Source organism: Arvicanthis niloticus, chromosome 18, assembly GCF_011762505.2.
Source record: "Arvicanthis niloticus isolate mArvNil1 chromosome 18, mArvNil1.pat.X, whole genome shotgun sequence".
Taxonomy (NCBI): domain Eukaryota; kingdom Metazoa; phylum Chordata; class Mammalia; order Rodentia; family Muridae; genus Arvicanthis; species Arvicanthis niloticus.
This window is the reverse complement of record NC_047675.1, coordinates 10,577,217-10,602,491: the sequence shown is the minus strand read 5'-3', so window position 1 is coordinate 10,602,491 and position 25,275 is coordinate 10,577,217. Positions and strand designations below refer to the sequence as shown.

The following is a 25,275-nucleotide window of genomic DNA, read 5'->3' as shown; positions in this document are numbered from 1 at the left end:
CTATTGAACACCCCAGTGTGCCTCATAGACACAGCCCCATTGCTGCCCAGCATTTGTTTTTATGACAAATGTCCGTTACATTATTTTTTACATTAGCACATTAAGAGAATACTTGTGTTTATTTTTGTATCCCATTTTTTTTTGCCCCAGCATATAGAATAAAGTTGCCTTCATTAATGGCATCTGATCACTTAACACACATGTACGTATGTACACACAAATTTTTATTTTGCCCTTTTGCTTTCTACTATGTAGCCTGGGTTAGTTTTGAGTTCAAAATCTACGCCTAGTTTCTGTGTCAAATGAAGATCTGGCTTTTTAGATAAAATGGTACTGAAAAATAATTCCCCCAATTCCTATCCTGTGAAGCTTATCTAGAATTATTTCCATAAACAATGGGTAAATAGAACATTCAAACAATAGACTTTTTTAAAGCATGGAAATATCCTGAGAAATCTAACTAGGAAGTGGGAAAACTACAAAGGAATCGTAATGATACATGCTGTAAGGTAGCAAAGTGGAGGGACTAACCCAGTAAAGCTGCCAGTCCTGACCAGTAGCTATCGTGTACTGGAAAAAAAAAAAAAAAAAAAAAAGCACTGACATTATTTTGTTCTCAGGAGTAAATACCACAAGTCTGTAGGACCTTACATTTAAAATAAGACATCTGAACCCCAGAGAAAGAGATTTTGGTTATCTTTATTTTTAAAATTTACTTAAATTATTTTCTTATGGTGTGTGTATATGTATGTGTATATATATATATATATATATATATATATATATATATATATATATGAGTATTTTGCCCATATACATGGTTGTGGGTCATGTGGTGTTCACAGAGGCCAGAAGACATGGGATTCCCTGGAACTAAGGTTACAAACGCTTGTAAGTCAACATGTTGATGGTGGGAATTGACCTTGGGTCCTGTAAGAAAACAGCAATGCTTTTAAGTGTTGAGCCATTTCCCCAGTACCATGGAATGCTGGTTATTTTTCTTTTTAAAGTTCAGAAAATTTTGCAATTATGTTTAATTGTTATTTTAGAATACCGAGTTCAATTCAATCACTTAATTTTAAAATTTTAATTTCCAATGAGTGAGTGGATAATTAAATAGAAAATAGTATTTTCAAACAATTGCTACAGATTATTCTAAACTTTAGCTAGACTTGAAGTAATCTATCTTCTTTCCTCTTTCTTCTCGTCCTGTGATGTTTTGCTGTGTCAGGGTCTCCCTAGGGACCCCAGGTTGGCAGGAATTTTCTCTTACTCCATCATCTTCCTGACTGCAGAGGTTATAGGCATGTTCTCGTGTACCACCACATCTGGCTAAAAGAAATATTTTCAAAACTATATTTCACTTAAAACAATTTTTAGCAAATCACATATGCCTTTAAGCATGAGCATGTAAGATAAATTAGAAAAAATCTTTACATTTTGACTGTTTAGTTTTACTTTTGTCTATATCTACATAAAAATTGGAGAACTTTGTTTGTGGTCTTGGACTTTGAACCCAGAGTCTTATGCGTATTGGGCAGGCAGGTAGGCTACTGTTGAGCAATACTTTTGACCAATATTTGAAAACTGTTCCTTACTTCATGAGAAAAGGCTCTTTCTATGCCCTTTAAAAGGACATTGCAAGCTGCCTTTTCAAAAAAAGTAAAAGTATAGTCCATGCAGGAAATGAGAAGCAAGCTGATACTAAGGTATCTGGGATCATGACCAACAAGACAGCTAGTGGTTAGGGAATTAGAAGGACAGGCTCCACTCCTGGCAGTTGTATGAGCTCAGTCCAGAGGGCAAAAGTGGCTTCCTGAAGGATAAAATCATGAAGGATGTGGGCTCCCTAAATTTCTGGGACTAACCACCTGAGAGACAGCTGAGCTAGAAACAGAGAAGTCATGGAGATGAGGCCTTGGAAGCCTTCCCTCCTGGGAGTCTTGAGAAAGCACATGTCAAAGGTGTGGCAGCAACTGCCCTCAGTGGCTACTTTGGCAGACACTCAGAGGTTAACTCAACGTGAGGTGAAGTTAGCTTGTCTGTTCTCATCAGCATGTCTGACACTATTACTACCTTAAACCTTTGGGTCATTTCCTGACTAGTCTGCTCACAAGTACATTAATTATTTAAGAGGCATCTATCTGAAGCTGGAAGCCCTGCCCCTTTAAGGCCAAAGACACCAAGATAAAGAGCCACTAGGATTTGGAGCTGGAAAGATGGCTCAGTGATTAAATTGCTTGCTGAGCAAGCACGAAAACCTGCGTTAGGTAAAAAGCTGGGTGTGGTGAGCACACCTTTAATTGTAGTTGGGTAGGAGAGGGGAAGGTTCAGGGGGCAGGATTCCTGGCAGGCAGTCTGGCTGAAATTCAAAGTCCAGGTCAGTCTCTGGCTTCTATATTGTTCTTATGGGCAAATGCAAAGACACACTACATACATGTACCCTGCCCTCCAAAGCCACCAAGATTTACAGAGACATCAATAGCCAGCTGAGGAACAAGTTTCATGTCCCAGCTGATCATGGTGGCACATGCCTTTAATCCCAGCACTCAGAGTCTTGGCCTCTTTCTCTTGTCACTTCATGGTTGCCATGATGGAGCAGCTTTCTCTACCACATGTTCCTGCTCCTGTGATGTTCTACTTGTGACAGATCCATAGCAATGGAGCAAGCCAACCATGGCTTGAAACCCATGAAACTCTGAGGTAAAGCATCTTCCCTCCATCTTCATCATCTTCTTAGGTATTCTGTCACAGCAAAGAAGAGACACAAAGTGACTGAGACAAGCCTCTTGTGCCTTAGAGTTCACTTTTTTTTGCCTTTGGTTTGTTTGTTTCTTTGGTTTTTCATCTTGGTGTTCCTGAAGACTGGGTCCAAGACACCACATGTGCTCTACCACCCAGCTACTTTTTTGGCTTTGAGTTTTCAACAGAATCAAACACAAAGTGGGAAGCACCTGTTCTCAACTCCTGAGTTTCATGGAGTCAGAATAGAGAGGGCACATGTTGGGACCTGTTGTCTATCAAGAAACACAAGTTTTCTTTTGTGACTCTCAGTTAAAGAAATAATGAAGGGAGATGTAGGGACTACAGTAGATAGACTGAAGAACCACAGGGGTGTACCATCCTTCTGTGTCAGGGGCATCTCCCACTGTAGATAGACTGAAGAACCACAGGGGTGTACCATCCTTCTGTGTCAAGGGCATTCTCTCACTGTCTGTATGGTTGGTGTGCTTATGAATGTCTTCTAGCACAAGTAATTTCAAATTCTGCTGTTTAGTAAAGACTGTCAAGAGCAGGACATGCTGGTAATAAGATTTATCCATCAACTTGCTCTATACAGGTTAAAAAATCAAGGTTATTGGGGATTTTTTGACTGTAGTGAAGATAAATTGCTTTATAGAAAATAAGGATGGAGCTATATATTAAAAGAAAAAAGTCCTATAAATGTCCACAAGGTTGTTCTGTGATTATATGCCCTACCAAACTCAAGGTACTAAATTGGTGATCTTCGAAATATTTAGGAAACTAGGGAAAAGTAAGATACTTTCCTCCTTGTTTCCTTGGCATTAGAATTGCAGGGAAGGGAAGAACAGATACATAACACACAAATGTGAAACCTAGGGTGGCAAGATGTGGTGTTGGGTTCAGAAGACCGTACACAAAAAGCATGGTGTTTTGATGTGCTCAGGTCTTTGGCCCAAAGGACACTTAAAGGCCCCAGAAACAGTTTCAGAAGCAAAGTTTCACACAGAACTTTTTCTGTTCCCCTGAAATAAGTCATAGAATTCATAATTTCTCCAGCCCACCACCAGGTGGTTACTGTTTGCCCAGTCACTCTTTTATGTGGCTCTCCATTCTTCATTGGCTCTAAGGACAGTGGTGGGCACTATCCCCCTGGTCCTTTGTTTCTTCTAAGGAAGACCAATGTAAATTGATGAGGTCTAATTGCTATGTTGATTTCTTTAACTTTTCTTGCATTAGTGTTGTGCTGGTCACGACCTTTATGATGGGTGAAAGGCATTGCTCTGCATCACTGTAACAGCATCAATAGCGGAGAGCCTGGGGAAGACACTAGGTCATATTTGTATAGGCCAGGCTCAGACCTCTTGTCCCGAGTTCCTACTCTTCAGGTGAGCCCCACACTTCTAATGATTAAGTGGTACCCATAAACTGATGTTTCCCACACTCCTATATCTATCTCTGACTTCTCTCCCAAGATGCAGGCTCATAGTGAAAAACCTCCCAAGGGCATTTCTGCTCCAGTAGCTGTTACAGTTCTAAATTTAATGTTGCCAAATACAATGTTCAAACCAATCAACCCCACTGGGCCTCTTCTGCCTTCACCACTTGTCGTAGAGGTTTGAAATTGAGCCAATTACACCCTTGATTCCTGTTTCTCTCAAACATATTGTAGCTGTGTGACTTCTGAACCAAAGTGGAGCCTTCCTGAGAACACACCAAGAGTTAATAATTAGACTGTATGATATTGTGGCATATAGTAAGGAACACACCTTTTGTTCTTTACATTTTTTTCTTTATCGTAGTTCCCCTCGAGAGCTCCCTAAATCTCTGCAATTTAGTGCTGGGAGTAGCAGTGCGAGTCAGGCTCCTTATTCAAAACAAGCACCTTGCAGTGACCTCTGGCTTTGCATTCATAAGGTGGCTTTTGGAAAGTCCCTAAGGATGAGGCTGCCCACCTCAGAACGTTGTGGTTAGAGGTGTGGGATGTGTAGATCTACACTGTGTGTGTTCTGATGCAGCATTGTCTGCTGATGCTATTACAACAGAAGCTCTGTGCAGGCAGAGACCTTGACTGTGTGATGTGTTGGAAATAAACCTGCTCTCTGTCTCTGTCTCTGTCTCTGTCTCTGTCTCTGTCTCTCTCTCTCTCTCTCTCTCTGACTCTGTCTTTCTCCCTCTTCCCCTCTCTCTGTCTCTCTATCTCCCTCCCTCCCCTTTTCCCCCTCCCCCTTCCTCCCTTCCTCCCCTCTCTCCTTCCTGCTCCCTCATAGATAATGAAACCTCCTTGTATCCCCAGACAGGACTCAGAGAGCTCCCAGTTTGCTGAGTGTGTGGAAGCTGTCCCTCTCAGACAGGATAAAAAAGCTTTATACCCTGCCTTCCATACTGAGCCTTCTTGTGTCTTTCACTGGGCTGTCTCCAAGCTGTAAGTTTTAGAATGAACAGATAAACATTAAGCCAAGAGCTTGCCTATGTACACTCTGTCATCCAGAGGAAAAGGTATGTAACCTAGACTTGATGCACATCTAGAATAGGGCAGTCTTGTGGGACTCCTTTACCTAGTGGGTCTGACTTTATTGTCAGAATGGAGTTAGAGTGCAAGGGGTTGGGGAATTGGTTAATGTGAGAGAGACCCAGAGTACAAGTGTTCTCAGTCGAGTGAACGTATAAGAGGAAAAAGTAGGGTCTCTTCTTTCCTTCCGTACAGGATGGAACAACAGGGGTAAAGGAGAATGAATTGTATGTTCTGCATTGTGTCCACAAGAACTTCAAACAGTGCCATAATCTGACCTCTTAGCCTTTTTATGACAGTAGTTCAAGCCCACCACTGTCCACAGTAACTGTAGCCCTTCCCTGGGAGGCTTCATGTCTATTGTAAAGTGTGTTCTTATTGCTGCTACGCTAATATAAGCTGGGAGGCAGAGCCTTTGTTTATATAGCAAATGTGAAAACAACTAAGAAATATTTATACGTACGCAGGTATTTCTAGAAGCTCTTGCCGGATATGGTCAGAGTTTTTCCTTCCCTTAAAGACTGTGGGACAGTTGCTAAGGGAATTTGGTGTGGGAAGGAAAGGAAACCTACTCTGAAATGCACACTTCTCAGTTCACTGTTATTGTTATTTTATTAAGGAATTATTTTAATTTTTTATGTATATGAGTATACTATAGCTGTTGTCAGATACACCAGGAGAGGGTTGTGAGCCGCCATGTGGTTGCTGGGAATTGAACTCAGGACCTCTGGAAGAGCAGTCAGTGCTCTTAACCGCTGAGCCATCTCTCCAGCCCTCATTGTTATTATTTTATTACTCTGCCTATACATTATTGTTTGAAAATTTTAAAGTGCTTTGTGGAATATTAGTTTCAAACACAAAACAAAACAACAAACAAACAAACAAAAATCTAAAAACCAACTAGATTTTATCTCTACAGTGGCATTTTTTTAAAAAAAATTGTTTTTGTTTTCAGGCAGGGCCTTGGTGTCTGTTTTACTTTGAGGCCACAGATGTGCATAGCTGGATCTTATATTTATAAACCTTTTCTCTGTAATTCTAGAGAAAAGTGGGAAAGACAATCCCATTTTGTTTAGTTCTTAAGAACTAAAAACCTCATACGCAGACTTACATGTATAAGAAACAAGCTTTCCATACTTAAATGCTATTTTCTAAGAATTCTTTTCTCTGTCCATTAAAAGTGACTGCAGTGACATCCTTCTGATAATGCCACATATTTCTTATTTGGTTCTCACAGCAGGACCCCAGGTCTGGCATGCTATCCCACTGCCCCTACATTTGAGAAAACCTGGGCCTGGGCAGGAGAAACAGCTCCTGCAAGTTCACACCGATGGGTATCATCAAATGTTTGACCCGTTCTGTTTCCCCGAGCTGGCGCCTTCAGCTTCCACCCTATTTCAGGAAGCACAGCACAGTAGCCAAGTCTCCTTTGTAGTCCTTATCCTCTGCATCTTCATCTAAAAGGCCTTGCTGTGAATAGCCATTGAACCTCACTCCATGGACAGCGGCTCTGGGATGAGCATCTCTGTGTACAGTACAGCATGGAAAACATCATTACTGTGTACAATGCTGAGGATTTGATTTTTAAATGATAAATTCCAAGAACCCCAGGGGACACCTACAACAGGCTAATTTAAACCCAGTCTTTCTTCAAATACCTGATGGCAGAATGTTTCCCCATGTGACATGAGCTCTTTCCTGTTTTATCCCAGGCTGTGACCCTATAAAGAACCAAAGGCTCACTTCTTCTGAAGGCCAGTGATGTCTTAATAAAAATAAATGATTTAAGTCAACTCGCAGCTTTTTATAGACACAGCTGCACAGCTCTGATATTCTGTTCAACAGAGTGGAACACTGTCTATCAAAAGATATTTTTTCCCCTAAGTTCTTATTCTATCCTTAAAAAGGGCTAAAAATGTAGCATTCACACTGATCAGGAAACAGGACTAACTTTTAACATGGTCCCATCACCAATGGATCTTGGTAATAGCACACTGTAATTCAGAGAAAGTTAACAAATATTTCACAGAGCATGCATGGGCCTAGGTGGAAATGGGCGCTTTATCTATCTACAGAAACCAGAGTGAGCAAAACGATTATACAACCAACTCAAGGCTTGACTAGTTCACAGCTTAAAGTTTCATTCTTGGCTTAAGTACTAACTGGCTGCTTAGATCATCCATGGGCATGGTTTTACTTATGGCTATTTAATTAGCTGGTGGCTAAATGTACAAACATTTACTTTATATGGAACCTTATAGGAGCCAGTAGGACCTAAAATTAGAAACAATTAAACTAGCACATAATGTTTAAACATTGGTGAACAGCACATGAAGACTATGTCAGACTGACAATGATAATTTAACAGCGCTCCTGGAGTCTAAAGAGTCGAGAGAAAAGAAAACCACAACTGTACTTAGAGAGGAGATTCAGCGTCACACCTTTGAGCTTCTCCTACATGTCCTAAGAAGTGTGAAAGCGACCACACCAATTCCAAACTCACACAAACAGAAACACAGACAAGATAAGGTGGCAGAGAGACCAGCAGGGACAGATGTGAGGGGTGCAGTAGCTCTGTAGTTCTTGAAATGTTACGCTGCTGGAGCAGGCAGGCACCAGGCGAGAACGCTGAGACAGGATCGGTGTCATGGGGTCTTTGTTAAAGGAGGCTACTGCCTATGCGAGGAGACATAATTATCAACAGACGCCTGTTAGGAGACTGGCAGGCCATCAGAGAAAATGTTGCACCTCTGCTTCATTCTTTGTAATGAAAGCTCCTTAAGACTTAATTAGAAAAGGAAAATAAAATAGGGTAGAGGAAGACAGAATGTTTTCCTAAGTTTTGGCCTGGAGAAGATCTAGTTATATCAGCTCCGGTGGGTAAGGTATTCAAAATTGGATTGACTCAGTTACTTCACACCAGCAACAAATCTTCATGCATCCAAGCCCCACAGATAAAATCAAAGGTGATGGGAATCTGGGAGGAATGCAACCCCATATTATAAAGATCTGGTTAACTTCCTCGACCAATAAACATCTGCTACACACTAATAAAGTTTCCAATAGCTCAACTGAAAAAAAATCAGATCACAGAAGCAGTACTTAACAGAAACTCCATATTTTATACTGCACTTGAGAATGTTTTAGCTTTATTTATAATTTTACAAGTGGCAAGCCATGGCTGGGAATGTAGCATAGTGGTGGGCTGTCTGCTTAGCGTGTGCAAGGCTATAGTGGTGGGCTGTCTGCCTATCGTGTGCAAAGCTATGATTTCAATCCCTGCATCACAGGAATAAAACAAAACAAAAAGAGTAATACCATTCACTGAATCACAACAAAAAGCTGTAACATTCATTTGGTAAGGATCTAGAAAGCTGTTTTTAAATTTTAATTTGTGTATGTGTGTCTATGTCTCTGTCCCTCGAGTGTGTGTGTGCACACATGAGTGTGCTTGTCCTGGGAGGGGCATGCAGAGGTGCCACTCTGTGGGCTCAGTTCTTTCCTTCTGCTCTTGGATTCTGGAGATTATCAGGTTGTCAGGTTTGGAATCAAATACCTCTGCCCCGACTTAATGTTTCCAGCAAACTACTTTTAAATATGGTTGTTTGAATTATAAATTAGTTCAATAGTTTTTGGAAGACAGAATTGCAGTCATCATAGTTTAAATACATATAGTCTTAGCAATTAAACTTCCAGGATTTATTTCATAGATATATTAAAAAGTGGGCTAAGTAACACATGTATATGTCTTACTTGAAACAGAAAACATGTTCATTAATAATTTTAATTAATGATTATAAATGTGGACTAGGCACTCATGAGAAAAGAGAAGGCTGTTTGATTCTGTGTTGCGATGAGTTAATCTCCATGATCATTAATCTCCAAGATGAAAAGGGAAACATACAGAGTTGAATATGTTCTTGATCAGTTTAAAACATGTGCTTATATACATATAAACATATGCATGTAGATATATGTGAAATATTGCTAGCACTCACATGGAAGGAACTTGCTTTTCTTTGCATCCCATTGTGCAACATCCACATCATATATGATCGTATATGATGTGTGTTCAAAATTAACTGCTTTAAAAACAGATTTTTTTTTTTAAATAAAAACCTCGTTCCTCCCCCCTTGTGTTTCCAAGGTGGAAATCCTGGTTCTTTTGGAGTCAGGTTGTCATCGTTAGTAGCATCTAGGCTCCTGTCTGTCTCCCCTTCTCCAATCATCCCATTTGTGCTCAAAGAAACAATTGTTTAAAATGCCCAGTGGGCGGGAGTGGGATAATTCATCAACATCTTAAATGACAACATCAGCAAAACATTAGAATTCAAATGCATGAGACATTTATGGAAAACTGCACAGCAGAAGTTAGCAGCGTATGCGGGGCGGAGTCAGAAGGCACTTGTCACCTCATTCTGTGACTTGTGGGGTACAAAGTTTATACCATGACATGTGTGGTTTGCACCGAGTTTACAGAGCCATGCTTTTCTTAATGAGCTACTCACCTGGTTCCTGTCCCTGGCATTTGCATATCGAAACCTCTGGATATAATAAAAGACCAGCCATGCCAGAGAAATGATCATCAGAACAATGAAGGAGATGGAGACAAACACAACCGACGTGCGGCTCACATATTTTTGCAAGTTCCGGGTGCCGATGGTGATGTACATGGTCACGGTGACGTTCCGTTCCAGCAGGCTCGCTATCTCCTTCCCTTTGGGCTCAGGAATCATTATAGCCACGATGTCTTCCACACCTGTGGCGAGAGGGGCGAGGAAGCGGGCAATGAGGGTTGGGTGAGGGGAGGTAGTCAGAATGAAAGGTTTGGGAGAGCACTGTCTAAGTGATGGCATTGCTTCCTGTTAGCCAGGGCTATGCCATTTTGCAAAGTGCCATCCTTTTGATTGACATTTCCCCAAACTACAGTAATTTGGTCTTAAGGATTCAAAGTCACTTTACGCCTTTCCCATCACCACCACTGATCCAGAAACAGACTGACTGCAAACATGTATTAAGGACCGCCATCAAACACAGGATACAGAACCTCCCCTTTCCTCTAAGGAGCCCCAAGCACTTCTCAGAGCCCCTGCCATGTAAGCTGTTGGTTTTATGGTGTTAATACCTCTGCTAATGACATTTTCTTACTGCAAAGTGCAACCTGACTCAATGTTCGCCTTGAATCCCAAATAGCAAAACCTTTCATGTCCAGGAATCTTATTCAAAGCTGAGACATCTAATAGCCCCCATTGTTTTACACACACACACACACACACACACACACACACACCATCATACACACACAACACAGACACATATACACCATGACCACACACAACACAGACACATATACACATTGACCACACACACGCACACACACACCGCACACACACATCATACACACACATACATCATATACACACACATCATACACACCACACACACACAACCACACAATACACACACCCCTCACACACATACCACATGTACACACTCCACCACACACCACAGAGCACACACACACACACACACACACACACACACACACTCACACACACACACCACCTAAGTTGAAATTCTACTGTCTAAGGTGCTGCCCTAATCTGGTCAGTGGATAGATCCCCTGAAAAGAGCAAAAGGAGTTTCCCCTCCATGGCGAGGAGACAAATGCCACAGTGCTCTCTCTACGCCCCACCCCTACCCCTGTTATGTACCTTGTAAACACTCAATTACTGATCCCTGAGTAACTTATTTTATTTTTTTGGTTTTTTGAGACAGGGGTTCTCTGTGTAGCCCCTGGCTGTCCTGGAACTCACTTTGTAGACCAGGCTGGTCTCAGAAATCTGCCTGCCTCTGCCTCCCAAGTGCTGGGATTAAAGGCATGTGCCACCACTGCCTGACGAGTACCATATTTTAAAGCAATTTCCCCACACATACACACACATACCACACACAAGTGTGAAAACCTAAGCTAGCAAAGCCAAGAACTCAAAGAGCTCCAACGGGACTGCCTAGCTGAAACAAGGCTATCAGAGCTATTTTCTGCTCGTTTTTACTCAATCTAATGGACACAGCTATGTGACCTCATGCCAAGCCAAGCCAAGATAAAGTTAGCTAATTCTTGAACAATGACACCACTTTCTCATATACTGCCACCTTGTTATCACACAACTTAAAGGAAGAGTCTCTTTCCTTGGACCTCAGCCATATGGGTCATTGTCCTTATGTCATGACACTGTGTGAGAGGTACGTCTAAAGAAGTTGTTCTAAGAACTTACACACCCGGACTTTTCAGATGCATATGACACCAGATTCAAAGGAGCCAACCCAACCTGTCATTGTAGCTGACACATGGATCAGAATCCCACAGTTCAAACCATAGGAAAAGCTGTAAGCTGATTGGTCTACCTAGCCCCACTTCCAGGTGGAAATATCTTGTTACCTGAGGTGATTAAATGAAATGGAACCCATTTTATATTTAGTGTGTTGTAGATTCAGGAAAAAAAACTGAAACCCTGCTGTAGATGATGCTAGCAGGCTGTAGCCAGGCAGCCAGGCAGCCAGGCAGCAAGCTAGGACTGGATCACTCAGCTAAGCTGAACCAGATTAAGTGCGTGCGCGTGCGCGTGCACGTGCTCGTGTTGGGGGCTAGAAGTCGGCTGTGTTATAAGTGTCTTTGACTCTGCTCACTAGTCTCCCACATCCTTGACAGTGTTTCACTTGGGCTGATTAAACACTTTAAAAGTCAACTTCTGTAGACACATTTACTTTTCATGATGAAGCATTCATTAAAAACCCCAACAACCCACAGACACACAGAAGCAGACTAGCCATGGGTTATGTATTTCCAACCTTCCTGTAATTGTTGCATTGATGTAAGACTATCAAGCACCAGCGAGTGCTCAGCTTTCGTTGTTGCTGTTTTTTAAGAATTCCGGAAGCTGACGGTTTGAATTTGAACTTGGCGGAATTTCCCCACAATCCGGTAGCCCCTTCTCATGTGTGTTTGTTCTGGCTAATGGCTACTCGTGGTCTGGGGTTTTGTGAGGGATTAAGGCCGCTCCCAGGTTTTGACTTTACAGAAGTATGATCTTCTTTGTACTCTGGACTAAGCTGGCCTGGGGGTGGGGCTCATCCCAGAGCTGCAGTTACTTTAGCGTTCTGTGAGTACTGGAGAGGGGGGTCATGGTTTTCTAGTTTACATTCTCTAGGTATGCTTATTTAAAGCTCTAGATTAGAGTTTTGGAAAGACAGGATGTGGGGGTAAATTAAGAGGCTTGCCATGCCCAGGCAGAACAAATCCATATTTTAATAGCCAAATTAATATATCCCTTAATTGCTTCCAGTTTTGATACTTGGGTTTAAAAGGTTTGTTCCCATTCGAGATCACAGAACTACTTATTTAAAAACAGCTTTTCTAAACCTATAGTTATACTTTTATCTTATAAATATCTTTAGCCAGCAAATGTGGCTTGGTAACAAACACAGTGTTTATTCAGCTCTCGTAATGGATAAACAGAAAGGATGGAGATTAGTGTGTGATTTAGTTCCCTCCTAAACTCTCGGCTTTATTTTCTACCCTGTGTTTCCTGTGAGGTTGACCTACTTTTTGCTGAGCCTGCCCCAGGCTTTTAGACTTAAAGCTTTTAACCTGTTTCCTACCTGGCGGCCTGAACGCCCTGTGCTTCCAGCCCACAATTTTCCTATTAGGAATTTATGCTTGAGAGGCTGTGGGGTGTAGTCATTAAGACTTGCTCTCTGGAAACAGACAGTGCGCTTTAATCCAGTGCGGCACTTTAGAGATAGGCACTGAAAGTTTTGGATGCTGCAAAGCTCTAAATTATTCATTATCTTTTTCCAGGGATCTGAGAAAACATTTTCCCCTTCTGCAGAGTAAGGTATAATTAACTATTTTAAACTGTTTGCTTTAAACCTAAGTACATAGTGGCTGCTTATTGTCTCTGAAACTGTGGGGACTTCAGGACGTACAACATCCTCTGAAAAGGAGAAGAGCATACATGGTAATGGGGCTGGTCTGTTCATCTGGACAGGACTCTTACTCATTTCTGAGATTTGTAATAACTTTCAGGGCTGATAATGAAGAAAAAGATGAGATTCCCCAAGTATTTCTCTTTGTACTTTAGACGGTTTGCCATGCACTATAAAGCTATACTGGGGATATGAATTTATTACAGTGGGAATAGTTACTGAAAACTGGATGCCCAGGGTCTTGAGAGGATGCTCAGTCATTTGCTGCTTTTCCAGAGGACCTGAGTTCAAACCCCAGCACCCACATAAGGGGCTCACAGTTGCTTATAATCCCAGTTCCAAGGGATCTGGTGTGGTTTTCTGACCTTTGTGAGCTTTTGAATGAAAGCACACATTGCACATAAATTCACGCAGGCATACATATAAGTAATAAAACAGTAAATTGGTTGTCTAAGTATAGCAAAGCAAAGCAAAGCAAAGCAAAGCAAAGCAAAGCAAAGCAAAGCAAAGCAAAGCAAAGCAAAGCAAAGCAAAGCAAAGCACAAACCCCAAACTGGCGGACAGTTAACTGCACTTGGATGAAGTAGTCTGATAAGTGCACAAAATCCAGACTGAGAAGCTGTTTGAGGACCTAATTTGTCTGAAGGAGACATGCGCTGCCGTGAGCAAATACACTCTTTCCCGATCATTCCTTCATCCCAGATGCAGACCTGCAGCAGAAGTTTAACTTCGGATGTACGAGAGCCAGGCAAGGAGAGAAGATGAAGCTGGTGGGGTGTGGCAGGGCTGGCTGAGCAACCACAGGCACAGTCCCAGGGTTAAATGCTGCTCTACCAATACACTTTGTATCTATGAGACACATGGACTCATAGGCCATGGAAGTGACATACACAGAGAGCAGACGCTGCATGGATAAAATCCACACGGACCAAACTGTTTGGGTAATTCTATGTTTACTGGGACATCTAGGTGCTCTCAAAATGCCTCCTCAGTAAAATTGCCTCAGTCTAACAACTGTGTTCCTCCCAAATGTACCTCAGGCTTTGGAGTGGTGAGTGACCTCTATTCTGTGACCCCTGTGTATTTATTCTGGACAAGCTCTTCAGTTAGAGATAATAATGTGTGACCAGGACAGACACCACCCAATTGGCAGAAGCACCGTGTATTTTAATGCTTTCTCTGTCTCATGACAGCATTCGGCAGCCACAGTCTCATTTGATGTATGTGTGTGCATCAGGAATCCACAGCTTACCAAGCCTGAGAGTGTTTAGTGATGAGAAAGCCTCTGCTTACACACTCAAGTCAGGCTGTTTAATCATTGCGTTGGTGAAATCTCTAGGACATCGCCAGCAGAGTGCAAAGCACTGCATAGCATTGAGCTTGTTGCCTTCCTCCCTATGCATCTGGGGTGGTGTGAACATCTCTGTATCCACACCCCCCCATTTCCCCAATCCGTGCTTTAGTCTGTCTTATTCTTAGCTGTCTAGGATTTAGGCAATTATAACAAAAGCACTCAGCGTTCATTTGTAAATATTTTCTACTTATACACTTAAAATAGTTCATTTAAAAACTGTAGTCTGCTTCTGATTGCTGTCAGTTCTTAAGTGGGGTATGTCCGAATGATTTTAGAACAACAAAGTGCCACATAAACTCAAAGTTATTGCTACCTTCTGCACAGACAAACCCTTTTAATATACACAGATACGGATCTTCCAGATCAAGCTCTCCCAAATAGAATCCAGCAGTAAGTACATTAAGACAATTTCCGTGCCCATGTGGAATTTATTCAGAAATGAGAATGATTTAATGTCAGAAAAAACATTGTGATAATTTTTAGAACATTAATAAGTTACAGGAATGAAGCATGCCTATCTTGCAGAGGGTGTTATCTGCTGTCGTATTTTATCGAGGCATATGCTGACAGTAAAAATGTTAATACCAAGACTCTATTGCAGCTAGATGTTGCCACATGCTATTGGGCTACTGAGGTGTGGATGGAAATGATGCTTCCACTTCAGGGTCTTACTCTGTCAAGGAAAGGAAGAATGGCGACTATGACCATGTATACTATTTAGAAAAACATAAGATTCAAGTGAACATGCAAAAATGAAGTTTCACACACACTCTTGTCTATGAGAAGCCAAGGGGAAAGTAGTCTATGTGTTGCAATAGTGGACCCCACGAAACTGCTAAGAATAAACCAAATAAGCATCGACAAGAAACGAAGAGAACCAGACAATAACGTTTCTCTGAAACACATGTCATTTTAAACCCAAGCGTTGCTTGCTTAGTCTTGTGCAGTTTGGATCAAGCACATGGTGATTTTTCGTTAGCCATTGGTAGTTATGACTTTGTTGCTTTCGTGGTATGGCCAGGGATCACAGTCTCTGAAGTCAATCATCCTTTTGGGGAAAAGGGTTCTGCTTACTGGTGTTGTTTTACATACTTATAGTACATTATGGAAATAGGGAACTGAATGTCATAGTTAACTCAATTGCCGAAATTACTTGGACATCACAAGATTTTACATGTACAGGTTTTTAAAAATACATTCACAATTTTATGACAGTTATCATATGGATAAGTTCATATAACCACAACACACTGAAGATATTGAAACATTCAATCACTACTAAGAATACCAAGAATTCCTGTCATTTTTCTCTTTCCTAACTTCTAAGAAACACACACACACACACACACACACACACACACACACACACACACACACACATATATATATTATAAAAACACAAAACACATATGTGTATATATATTTAATTTTGTCATTTCTGGAATATCATGTAGATGGAACCACATATATCTAACTCTTTTAGAATAGCTTTCTTTCACTTAGCATAATGCCTTTACCACTCACCCAGACATCCATCACTAATTTATGCCCTTTCATTCTTGAGTAGAATTTCATAGCACAGACTGTGATAAACCACAGCACATTCAAACACTAGCGGATTGATAGACATAGGTTTACTGTCAGTTTTGGGCTCTTTTGAGGAAAGCTGCTATAAACATTCGTATAGATATTTTATGTGAATGTAAATTTTCATTTCTCTGGGATAGAAGCCAAGGAGTGCCACTCCTAGGGTATATAGTTCAGTGCTTGAGTTTTACAAACTTTTGCAGATTGGCTCACACACTTTGCATTCCACCAGCAGTGTCTTAATTTTCTATGTTCTCACCATGCTGTCTAGACTTTGGTATTGTTGCTAATTTTATTTTAGCCATTCTCAAGGCTGCTTAGCTGAACTTCAAGTCTTCACACACATCCTTTTCCCTCTTGGCTAAATTTGTGAGTTTCTGGATTCCCTTTCTGTCACTGAGACAAAATACCTGCATAAAGCAATTTAAAGAGAAATGACTTACTCGGGAGCATATTATAGGTTTCAGTCCACGGTCTTCTGGCTCTTCTTATCTTTCTGACTCATATTTATCATTCATGACAGAGACACGTGATAGAGGAGAACAGGAACTTAAGAGGGATCAAGAAGCAGAGAGAGATGGAGGGCCAATGTTCCAGTTCTCTACAGAGCATATCTCCAGTGGCCAAAGTTTTCTCCAATGAGTCTTCAGCTCTGAAAGATCTTACCACACCCCCACCCCATACTGTCACACACAGAGGATCAACCCTCGGGGGACACTTAGGACCCAAACTGAAATTGTTTCTCAGGCTGAGATTTCAGCTCACCACGTCTTCTTTGGCTGTATCCATTTCACATCTTCACATATTTATTGTGTTCTTTCCTCAAATTATTGTATCTCTCATCCTAAATATTTCTCCTCAGTTCCCTTCCACAGCGTCTAGCTTTCTGTTCAACACTGGCCATCGCTTAATGTTTGTGGCTCATCTTTCAAACCTTTTCTCCTGAGGGGTACAAACATAGCCTGTCCTATCCTACCATCGATATTGTTAGCAGCTGTCTCCTGAACTTGCTTATGAGTTCATGTTGATCCACCTACTTCATCTGGGGGAAAATCCCCGTCAGAGGCTGTGACTTAATGGCTGCAGGAAGTTTAAGAAGGAAAAGTTTAGTTGGCTATATCCATGTGCAAACGTGAAATGCCTCTTCCTTCACTCGGTTCCGCGATGTGCTAGTGGTTGTGTTCTGTCGGATGGTCCTTGTTTTACTTGAAGAGCTGCTGAACTCCTTGCGACACCCTCCCACATTTTTTACAGGCAGACCATATATCTGTAAATGGTTATAACTGTCCAATATCATCTAATCCAGCCTAATCTCATCTTCTTGTACCTGATTCCTTCCTCTGTCGCTTAGAAAGTCTGGTCAATAATGGCCCAGTCTCTTCCTGGAACGGTCCTTTCACCCCTTTTCCAGGAAGCATTTTCTTGCATGAGCAAAGCTTGCTCTGAATTGTAGTTAAGGGGAGACTAAAAGGGAAGTTAAATGTATGTTTATTAAACCCTGCTCCTCACACTGCAGGGCCAGGAGATGGTTTGGTGGGCATGCTTCATCCAGGCTTGCTTCCCTCAGTATTCTGAACGCCATTATAGTCAGTTTCCAAACTATCTTAACATTCTTCTACTAGATTTATATTCCCATACCCTCTCCTTGCTTCCCTCTGCCAAGGTCTTGTTTATTCTTTCTATCATTGCTTTAACTCTGAGTTTAACTTGGCCTGGAATCCCAGTGTTAACAGAGTTCACCTACTCAGAGCTTTGTTTGCCCTCCACCCACTTCCGGTCTTCTTCAGACCTGTTTTCCAAATTTCCTCTTTACCCATGTCCCCATGAGAGACTCTGCTAGTGCTGAAGCTTCCCAAATGCCACTTCCTGTCTTTCCACCTCTCTCAGTCCACTCATGTCCTGTTTCCCATCAGCCCTCACTTGGCTTCTCTCCTTATCCACATCACTCTTAGAAACCCTTTGCAAAACAACCTTCACTATTTTGCTCCTCTATTTAGCCACAGAGCCCCCTCCCCCAGGCGACTTCATCTTTTCTAGGCGTCCACATCACCATGGGAAGGAAGCAGAAGCAAAGGCTTCGGAAGTCATCGGCTTCCACTGAAGGGCAAGATCACCATGCTCAAATGAGCACTGTATAGCTCGATAATTCTCCTTTCTTCCAAATGATGACTTCATACCTCATGTGTCCCTGACGACCTCCCACACCCCTTCCCACCCACCTTCTCAATTACTGACCTTAACCACAAGAGTTCTTGAAGAAAAGTAGCTAGCAGCAGCAGGAAATACTCTGTCCTATTGTGAAACAAGGTAATTCACATTGAACCGCCTGGCATAGGACCCAGCATAGAAAAGCCACTAAGTACATGTTAACTTTTATTGATACCATTACCTCGCCAGTACAAACATACAAACCAGTCAGACTTCCACTACTTTCCTTTTGTTACAGTACACATCCCTTGTATTGAGGTGGACAAATCCTACCAGCGTGATTAGCCCCACCTGTTACCACATCTGGCTGAGGTACAGACTGTGCACACAGAAAGTCTGAGTTATGGGTGAAGTATAACTTGGTTCCCACAGCTTACCTGTACAAGTGTCCCTGTGGTCTTAAATGAGGACTCCTGTGAGGCTTAGGTACTTAGGACCCCAAGGAACAAAGGAAACTAGAACAAAGGAACTAGAACTCCCAAAGGAGGAGAGCCATAACTGAGGCTGGAAATAGCTGACATCCAGATGGGGCCATGATCGACCTGAATCTGCAGTCAGCCTGGCCTGGACTTCTCTCTTGTTGCTTCCATCAAACATGACCACTCGGTGGCAAATCCCCAAATGCTGAAAACCGTACAGCCCTTCCTTCTGCGTTCCATAATGGAGGCTCTGCAGCTCAAAATATTTTCATGACATTTCTAAGTGTTCTCTAACTCAATTTTCTTTCAATCAAATTATGCAGCATTTGCAGTAGAGTTTGCCTCTAGTGTCTTCATATATTTAGAAAAAGACTGTCTACGTCCAGCTACCTTGTGAGCACCCTCCTGGTACTTACATTCAAAGCCATCCTGGACTGTACGAGTGGCCCTCCCACGCAGCTTCCGGGTGTTCTAGCCTTCCTACCCCAGGGAGATGTTTCTGCTGTCTAGAACCAGTCATCTTCCATGCACTCCACACATTTTCACACATTTTGGGGGTGGGTAGGAAGGATATCGTACTCTTAGTTGGGATAGTAAATATACTTTCTGCTATGAAAATTTAAAGTAGGACTAACTGAGGATTAAAAGTTTATTCCTTAGGAACCAAACTGGTTAGGTTTTAGTACAAAACAGTTAATAGGATTTCTCCAGAAGATCTCTAAGTTCAAAACAGGGATGTTTCCCGGTTATTAGATAAACACAGGCCAACCTAGGCCTTCCCAGGTCTCTGCTAGAAACTTGAAACAGTCAACTGTGGTACTCCACTGAACTACATTTTAATCCTACCATGGGATTTATCATCACAACCAATAAAACCCAACTTTTGTGAGGTCAGAGAATCTCTAAGGGGGCTGCTAATCAAGACCTGTTTTACTTTTCTTGGAACAGCTGTCATAATTTAACTAACGCATAGACTATTTTACATTTTTCAAAACATTCATGAATATTTCTGTTGTATGAGCTCTGTCTGTCTATATGAGCTCTGTCTGTCTGTATGAGCTCTGTCTGTCTGTATGAGCTTTGTCTGTATGAGCTCTGTCTGCCTGTATGAGCTCTGTCTGCCTGTATGAGCTCTGTCTGTATGAGCTATGTCTGTATGAGCTCTGTCTGTATGAGTTCTGTCTGTATGAGCTCTGTCTGTATGAGCTCTGTCTGTCTGTATGAGCTCTGTCTGTAGCATTTTCCTTGGGATTTGATCAGCAAATCAGACTCACAAAGAACGTGTTTTCCTAGTTCTTGTAACACTGATGATACAATACGGTTGAGGTTCAAGTGTAATAGATTACAGAGTACTGATTGGGTTTATACTGTGGAGTTTCAGTTACACTCACTGTTATCACAGCAAATAAGTTTAAGAATCTTCTGCTCATCTACAAAGCATTTTACATTTGAGTTTTGGTTTGAGCAAGGCTCAGTATCTGTAAATCTCTCTTAGGGGCACATGAATGAAATCATCAGACAGGATGCTATGAGGGACAAGAATTCTTCAACACATATTTTCTCTTCCTGAAAATTGTAAATAAAATTAAATAGAATCATTTGCTATAACACCTAGCTAGGTGAATCTCCAAGATTTATTAAATTTTCAGTAACCTTAAAACTAAAGTTCACTGTCACTCACAACTTTACCATCAATGTGCTCGGTCCAGAAAGCTGACTGGAGAAAACAATGGACACATTCAGATGAAGAAACTCAAATCTATATGATTAGTAAATAAAAGCTATTTTACATCATTTGCATTTTAATATAATAAGTGTTTAAGGCACAACAGATAGTATAAAGCCCGAATTTAGATCCAATGACACAGGGTAAGTAAGAAGCATATTACATTAAATGCTACTGGTGTGGAAGCAAGCATAGATTTATGGACAGCTTATAACTCCTGGATCGTATAAGGACCCTCCAGTCAGTAAATGATAAGGAAACCCAGACTAGGAAAGTCACTCTGTGGAAAGGATCTCCTAAAGCTCCTGTGTTAATGCCTTGTTCCATGGTCCATGATGTTGTCAGGGGGTTGTGGCATCTTTAAAAGATGCCATCTTTGAAAGACTTCTGTCACATAGGGACACACCCATGAGTACAGTACTGCACTCCGGGCTTTCTTTCTGTTTCCCCTCTGCCATGAGATTGGCTGCTCCCCCACCAATGTAATTTTATCTGGCTATAGACAGAGACCTCCAAAATTGTGAGCCAGGGAAACTTCTGTAGTATAAGCTGATAATCTCAGATATTATACTGTAGTCATGAAAAGCTAACACAAGCCATTTCTGGAGCATCAAAGGGTTAACTCCCACCCACACTGATCAATGAAAGAAAATTCTAAGGCAGATAAATATAAAATTCATCGTCAAGGTCAAAGATTAACACAACAGGGCCAGTAATTAACAGCCAAGTCACGTTGCTCTCTTAAGTTTTTGAAAAAAAAAATAGGTATTCACTTTAGTCAAAAACCATTACATGATCAAAGTAGACACAGGCTTACTTTTTGCATTATTTATAAGTACTAGAAAACCGTCATCTACCCTCCATTAGATTACCTCTAACAAACCACAGCAAGAACCTAGCATTGCAACTAAAAGCACCCGTTATCCTGTCATGATCCTCTAGACATAGTGGGCTGCAGCTATAATGCTGCACAAGCCGGGAAAATTGGTGAGCTGCCTCTTGAATATTTCATTTATTTGTCCATGATCTGGAACTCCCTATTTACTGCCTGATTATCAAATGTCTCGTCACCTGATTCATCTGTCTCTTTTTAATATTCAACAAATTGCCTTTGAGACATGAAAGCAAGAATTCCCTTATTTAAGATTCACGTTGGGAAACCCCTCTTTGAAAGTCCCCTTTGTTACTTTGATTTCTGGAAAGTGGGAATCCCCAAAGTGTTCCCTGTGGTGTGATGACATGGCATATGAGCTCAGCGACATTAATGCCAGATAAAAGACTAGCGATCGGAATGAGAAAGCACGGTAAAGTCTCAGTGAACAGTAGACAGGCTTCCTCCGTTCCTAAACAGTGAAAAAGCTGTACAGGCTTGCACCTGATGGGTAAGTAGAGGGTACTGGGTGTGGCAAGCCTTGCTCTGCAAAGGTTTGACTCCTATATACATGATTGGTCCCCACATCTCCGTGGTCTTTACTCCCTCCACCAGTAGTTCTCAGGGGAGAGGGGACTTACTGGTAATTCACTTAGGTCTTCAGGTCTAATGTGGGAGACAGTTGGGCAGCAAGCCTGCATTGTGAAGGAGATCTAGACTGCAACACGTCCAATTTCCACAGTCTTTTGGCATATTGTACACTGTAAGTCAGAGCGTCTAGCAGAACTGGTCTATTACCCTCCTATAAACCCCATGCGTGCTTTTCAGTACATGCTGTTCTGATTTTCAACTGCCATTGCCTGGATTTCATTGACCACATAGCTTTTCTTGACCAGTGAGGGGTGGGCACTGAGTTATTGCCTCCTGGATACATCCATAATGACGGAGGTAATGGTGTACAAATCCCACAGCCTCCTCCCAGGGCTGGAATAGCTTTGTGCATTGTCTACATCATTTTGCCAACGTTCCAAGTGGCATTGAGCCTCATTCTTCATAGGATGTGGCTGGATATCGTGTCATTGATGGGCACCCTCCTTCCCATGTCTATGTACTCAACAGGAGTTTCCTGGAGCTACTTCTCAAGCAAACAGTTGGGATCCAAATCCTCATTTTGGTTCTCTCTCTGTGGTCACCGAGACTTTCTAAAAATGATGTCCCCATGTCTCCTTTCTTCATGGCTTTCTAACGTCACAAATATGAGCTATAGTGGCTTGTGCCTCAGCAACACTTCTGTGCTTCTTATGTGTGATCCTTTAATTTTTAATTGGATTATAAATAGGAAAAACCATCTACAATGCACAGTGCATCATCAGTGCCTGTGTGCGTGTGTCCACAAGTAACACAGCACCTTGCACAATGAGAACAACGAAAAATACATAAACATGAATTTTGTTTGTATTTTCGATTTAAAAGGAGACTCATGCCGGGCAGTGGCGGTGCACGCCTTTAATCCCAGCACTTGGGAGGCAGAGGCAGGCGGATTTCTGAGTTCGAGGCCAGCCTGGTCTACAGAGTGAGTTCCAGGACAGCCAGGGCTACACAGAGAAACCCTGTCTTGAAAGAAAAAAAAATAAACAAAACAAAACAAAACAAAACAAAACAAGGAGACTCATTCCTTAAAAGTCTTATGTTTTAGCTTCTGTGTCCTTACTCTGAAAATAAATGAGGTCATGTAGAGTTTGTGGTTGGAGACTCCAGTCTCCCCTGCTTCTGACTTGAAGAGAGAATAGTTTTGAACACTGAACAGGTGCTATGCATTGGTGTTCCTGACTAGATAGTCTAGTGGGGCATGCTGTGCCATTCCTTACTAGCCACCTGCTGTTGGCACCTGCAGTGCAGTTACAGAATCTTCCCATCTTTGGTTCCTATAATTTGATCTTAAGTTAAAACATTTACTAGAGCCAGTTATCAGGAAGCTTTTAAAGTGTATTTGAAACAACCTTAGTACTTGAAGTCACTTCTCATTAACCCCAATTTTCATGAAATCTAAATCAAAATAATTTATTTTTTGACGGAAAAGGTAGGCATATAAGTCTCAGTGGAATGCAAGAGAATTTGAAGAGCAAGTATTTCAAAGACTCCATTGATATTTAGATATTTGAAATAAATTTCTTTTTCTGAGAAAATATTGAAATGAATTCCAGGTACAGTGGATCACATAATCCATATTCAATTTAATGTTTCCCATTTCTCTATTTTCTATTACAAAACCTGTGACTGTTGGAAAAGTCTGATATTGAACATGCAGCTTACATCATATTGCCTTCGGAAAGTATCAATCAGTCATACACTGAAGGATGTGCATTTGCTAGCCCAGTGGCACAGTCGCTACTGTGGGAAAGGGTCAAGACAAGAGATTAACACCTGTCTTCTCCAAGAGTTGACATTTTAACGCAACTGCACCAGCTTGGTAACAGTAACGTTTAAAGACCATGCAACCTCTCAGACATGCAGCTGCCCTTTGTATGAGGAAATTACCGATACCAGTATAAGTTACAGAAAGGGATTTCAGAAGCTGTAGCCACCCTCTAAAAGTCCAAGTCTACAAACTCCATTCTGCTTGAAAGTGGAGGAGATACTTTGCCCTGCCAGCGTCTTGTAGTGGGAATGGAAAGACAGAATTGGGAACTTAGGTGCTGGGGGGTGGGGTTCATTGTCTAAGATATCCATCATTTCTTCATTGTACAGAGAAAGAAAACAGGGCCTAGACTAGTTTAGTGGTTAGATCAAGACTTAAATCTGCTTTGTTCTTCTTCAACAAAAGAGAGAAACTGCCAGGTCTGGGCCAGTTTTTATGCATCTGTAAGTAAAGCTCTCAGCTTTCTGTAGCCTCAAAGCTCAAGTTTTACACTTGTCACCCATGCTCTGCCACCAGCTCTCCTTCACTGCTCCCTACACAGCTGCTTTTGCATTTCTGTATAATTTGGTGAACTAACATATTGGATTTATATATATTTTTTGAGGACAGTGTTTCTCTGTATAGCCTTGGCTGTCCTGGAATTTGCTCTGTAGACTGGGCTAGCCTCAAACTCAGAGATCTGCCTTCCTCTGCCTCTGAAGTACTTGGATTGAAGACATATGCTAAATTTTATTATTAAAAATTATTGTAAAAAGAACACAGATGGAAATTAATCAGATGCAAAGACTGCACAACTCCATGAAATCCTATGCAGATGGAGTAGCCATTGGAAAGGAAGCTGCAGAGTCTCACATGGATCGTCATACTTTTAAGCTGCATACTTTGTACGGACATGCTGCTCGCATGGATAAAGCCTCAATGATGCTCATTTCTGCCATCCTCAACTCAGTTCTCATACCTCCCTGGATGGAACACTGTTAGCTCAACGCAAACCCAATGTCCTGCTCACCACAGTGACGTTTGACAGACAAATGGTTGCCTGTTCTTTGGTTCTCCTGAAGTTGATAACTCCTCATTTTTCTTTCATTTGCCTAGCTTCCAATATTTCCATAGATTCTTCTTTCAGATCTGCTGTATCTCAGTCATATGTTCATTAAACAATTTTGTCCTACATTTTTCAGACACATTTTATCCCTTCCCTTCCTTTCCATTCTTTTCTCTCTTCTTTTTTCTCCCCTCCCCTCCTCTCCTTCCCTCTTCTTCCCTCCCTTCCTCTCCCCTCTCTTCTCATCTCTTCTCCTCTCTTCACTGCCATTAGCTCCTGCATGGCTCTACTCCCTCCAATTTCAGGAGATGGCTATCACTTCCCTAAATCACCTTTAAATTATGCTTTATTACATCGGGATGGGTATGGCCCTCACCGGACAATGACAAGAGGCTGGAGCCAT

The 25,275-nt window shown here is 41.6% G+C and overlaps 1 protein-coding gene across 1 annotated transcript in view; it reads right to left on the bottom strand.

Annotated features, from left to right (window-relative positions):
- Positions 1–25,275, bottom strand: part of Rnf150 (ring finger protein 150) — a 217,111-nt gene that overhangs the window by 77,483 nt on the left and 114,353 nt on the right. Inside the window, exon 2 of the mRNA XM_034522697.2 lies at positions 9,763–10,013. Coding sequence (XP_034378588.1) covers positions 9,763–10,013 — 251 coding nt within the window. The remainder of the gene's footprint in view (positions 1–9,762; positions 10,014–25,275) is intronic.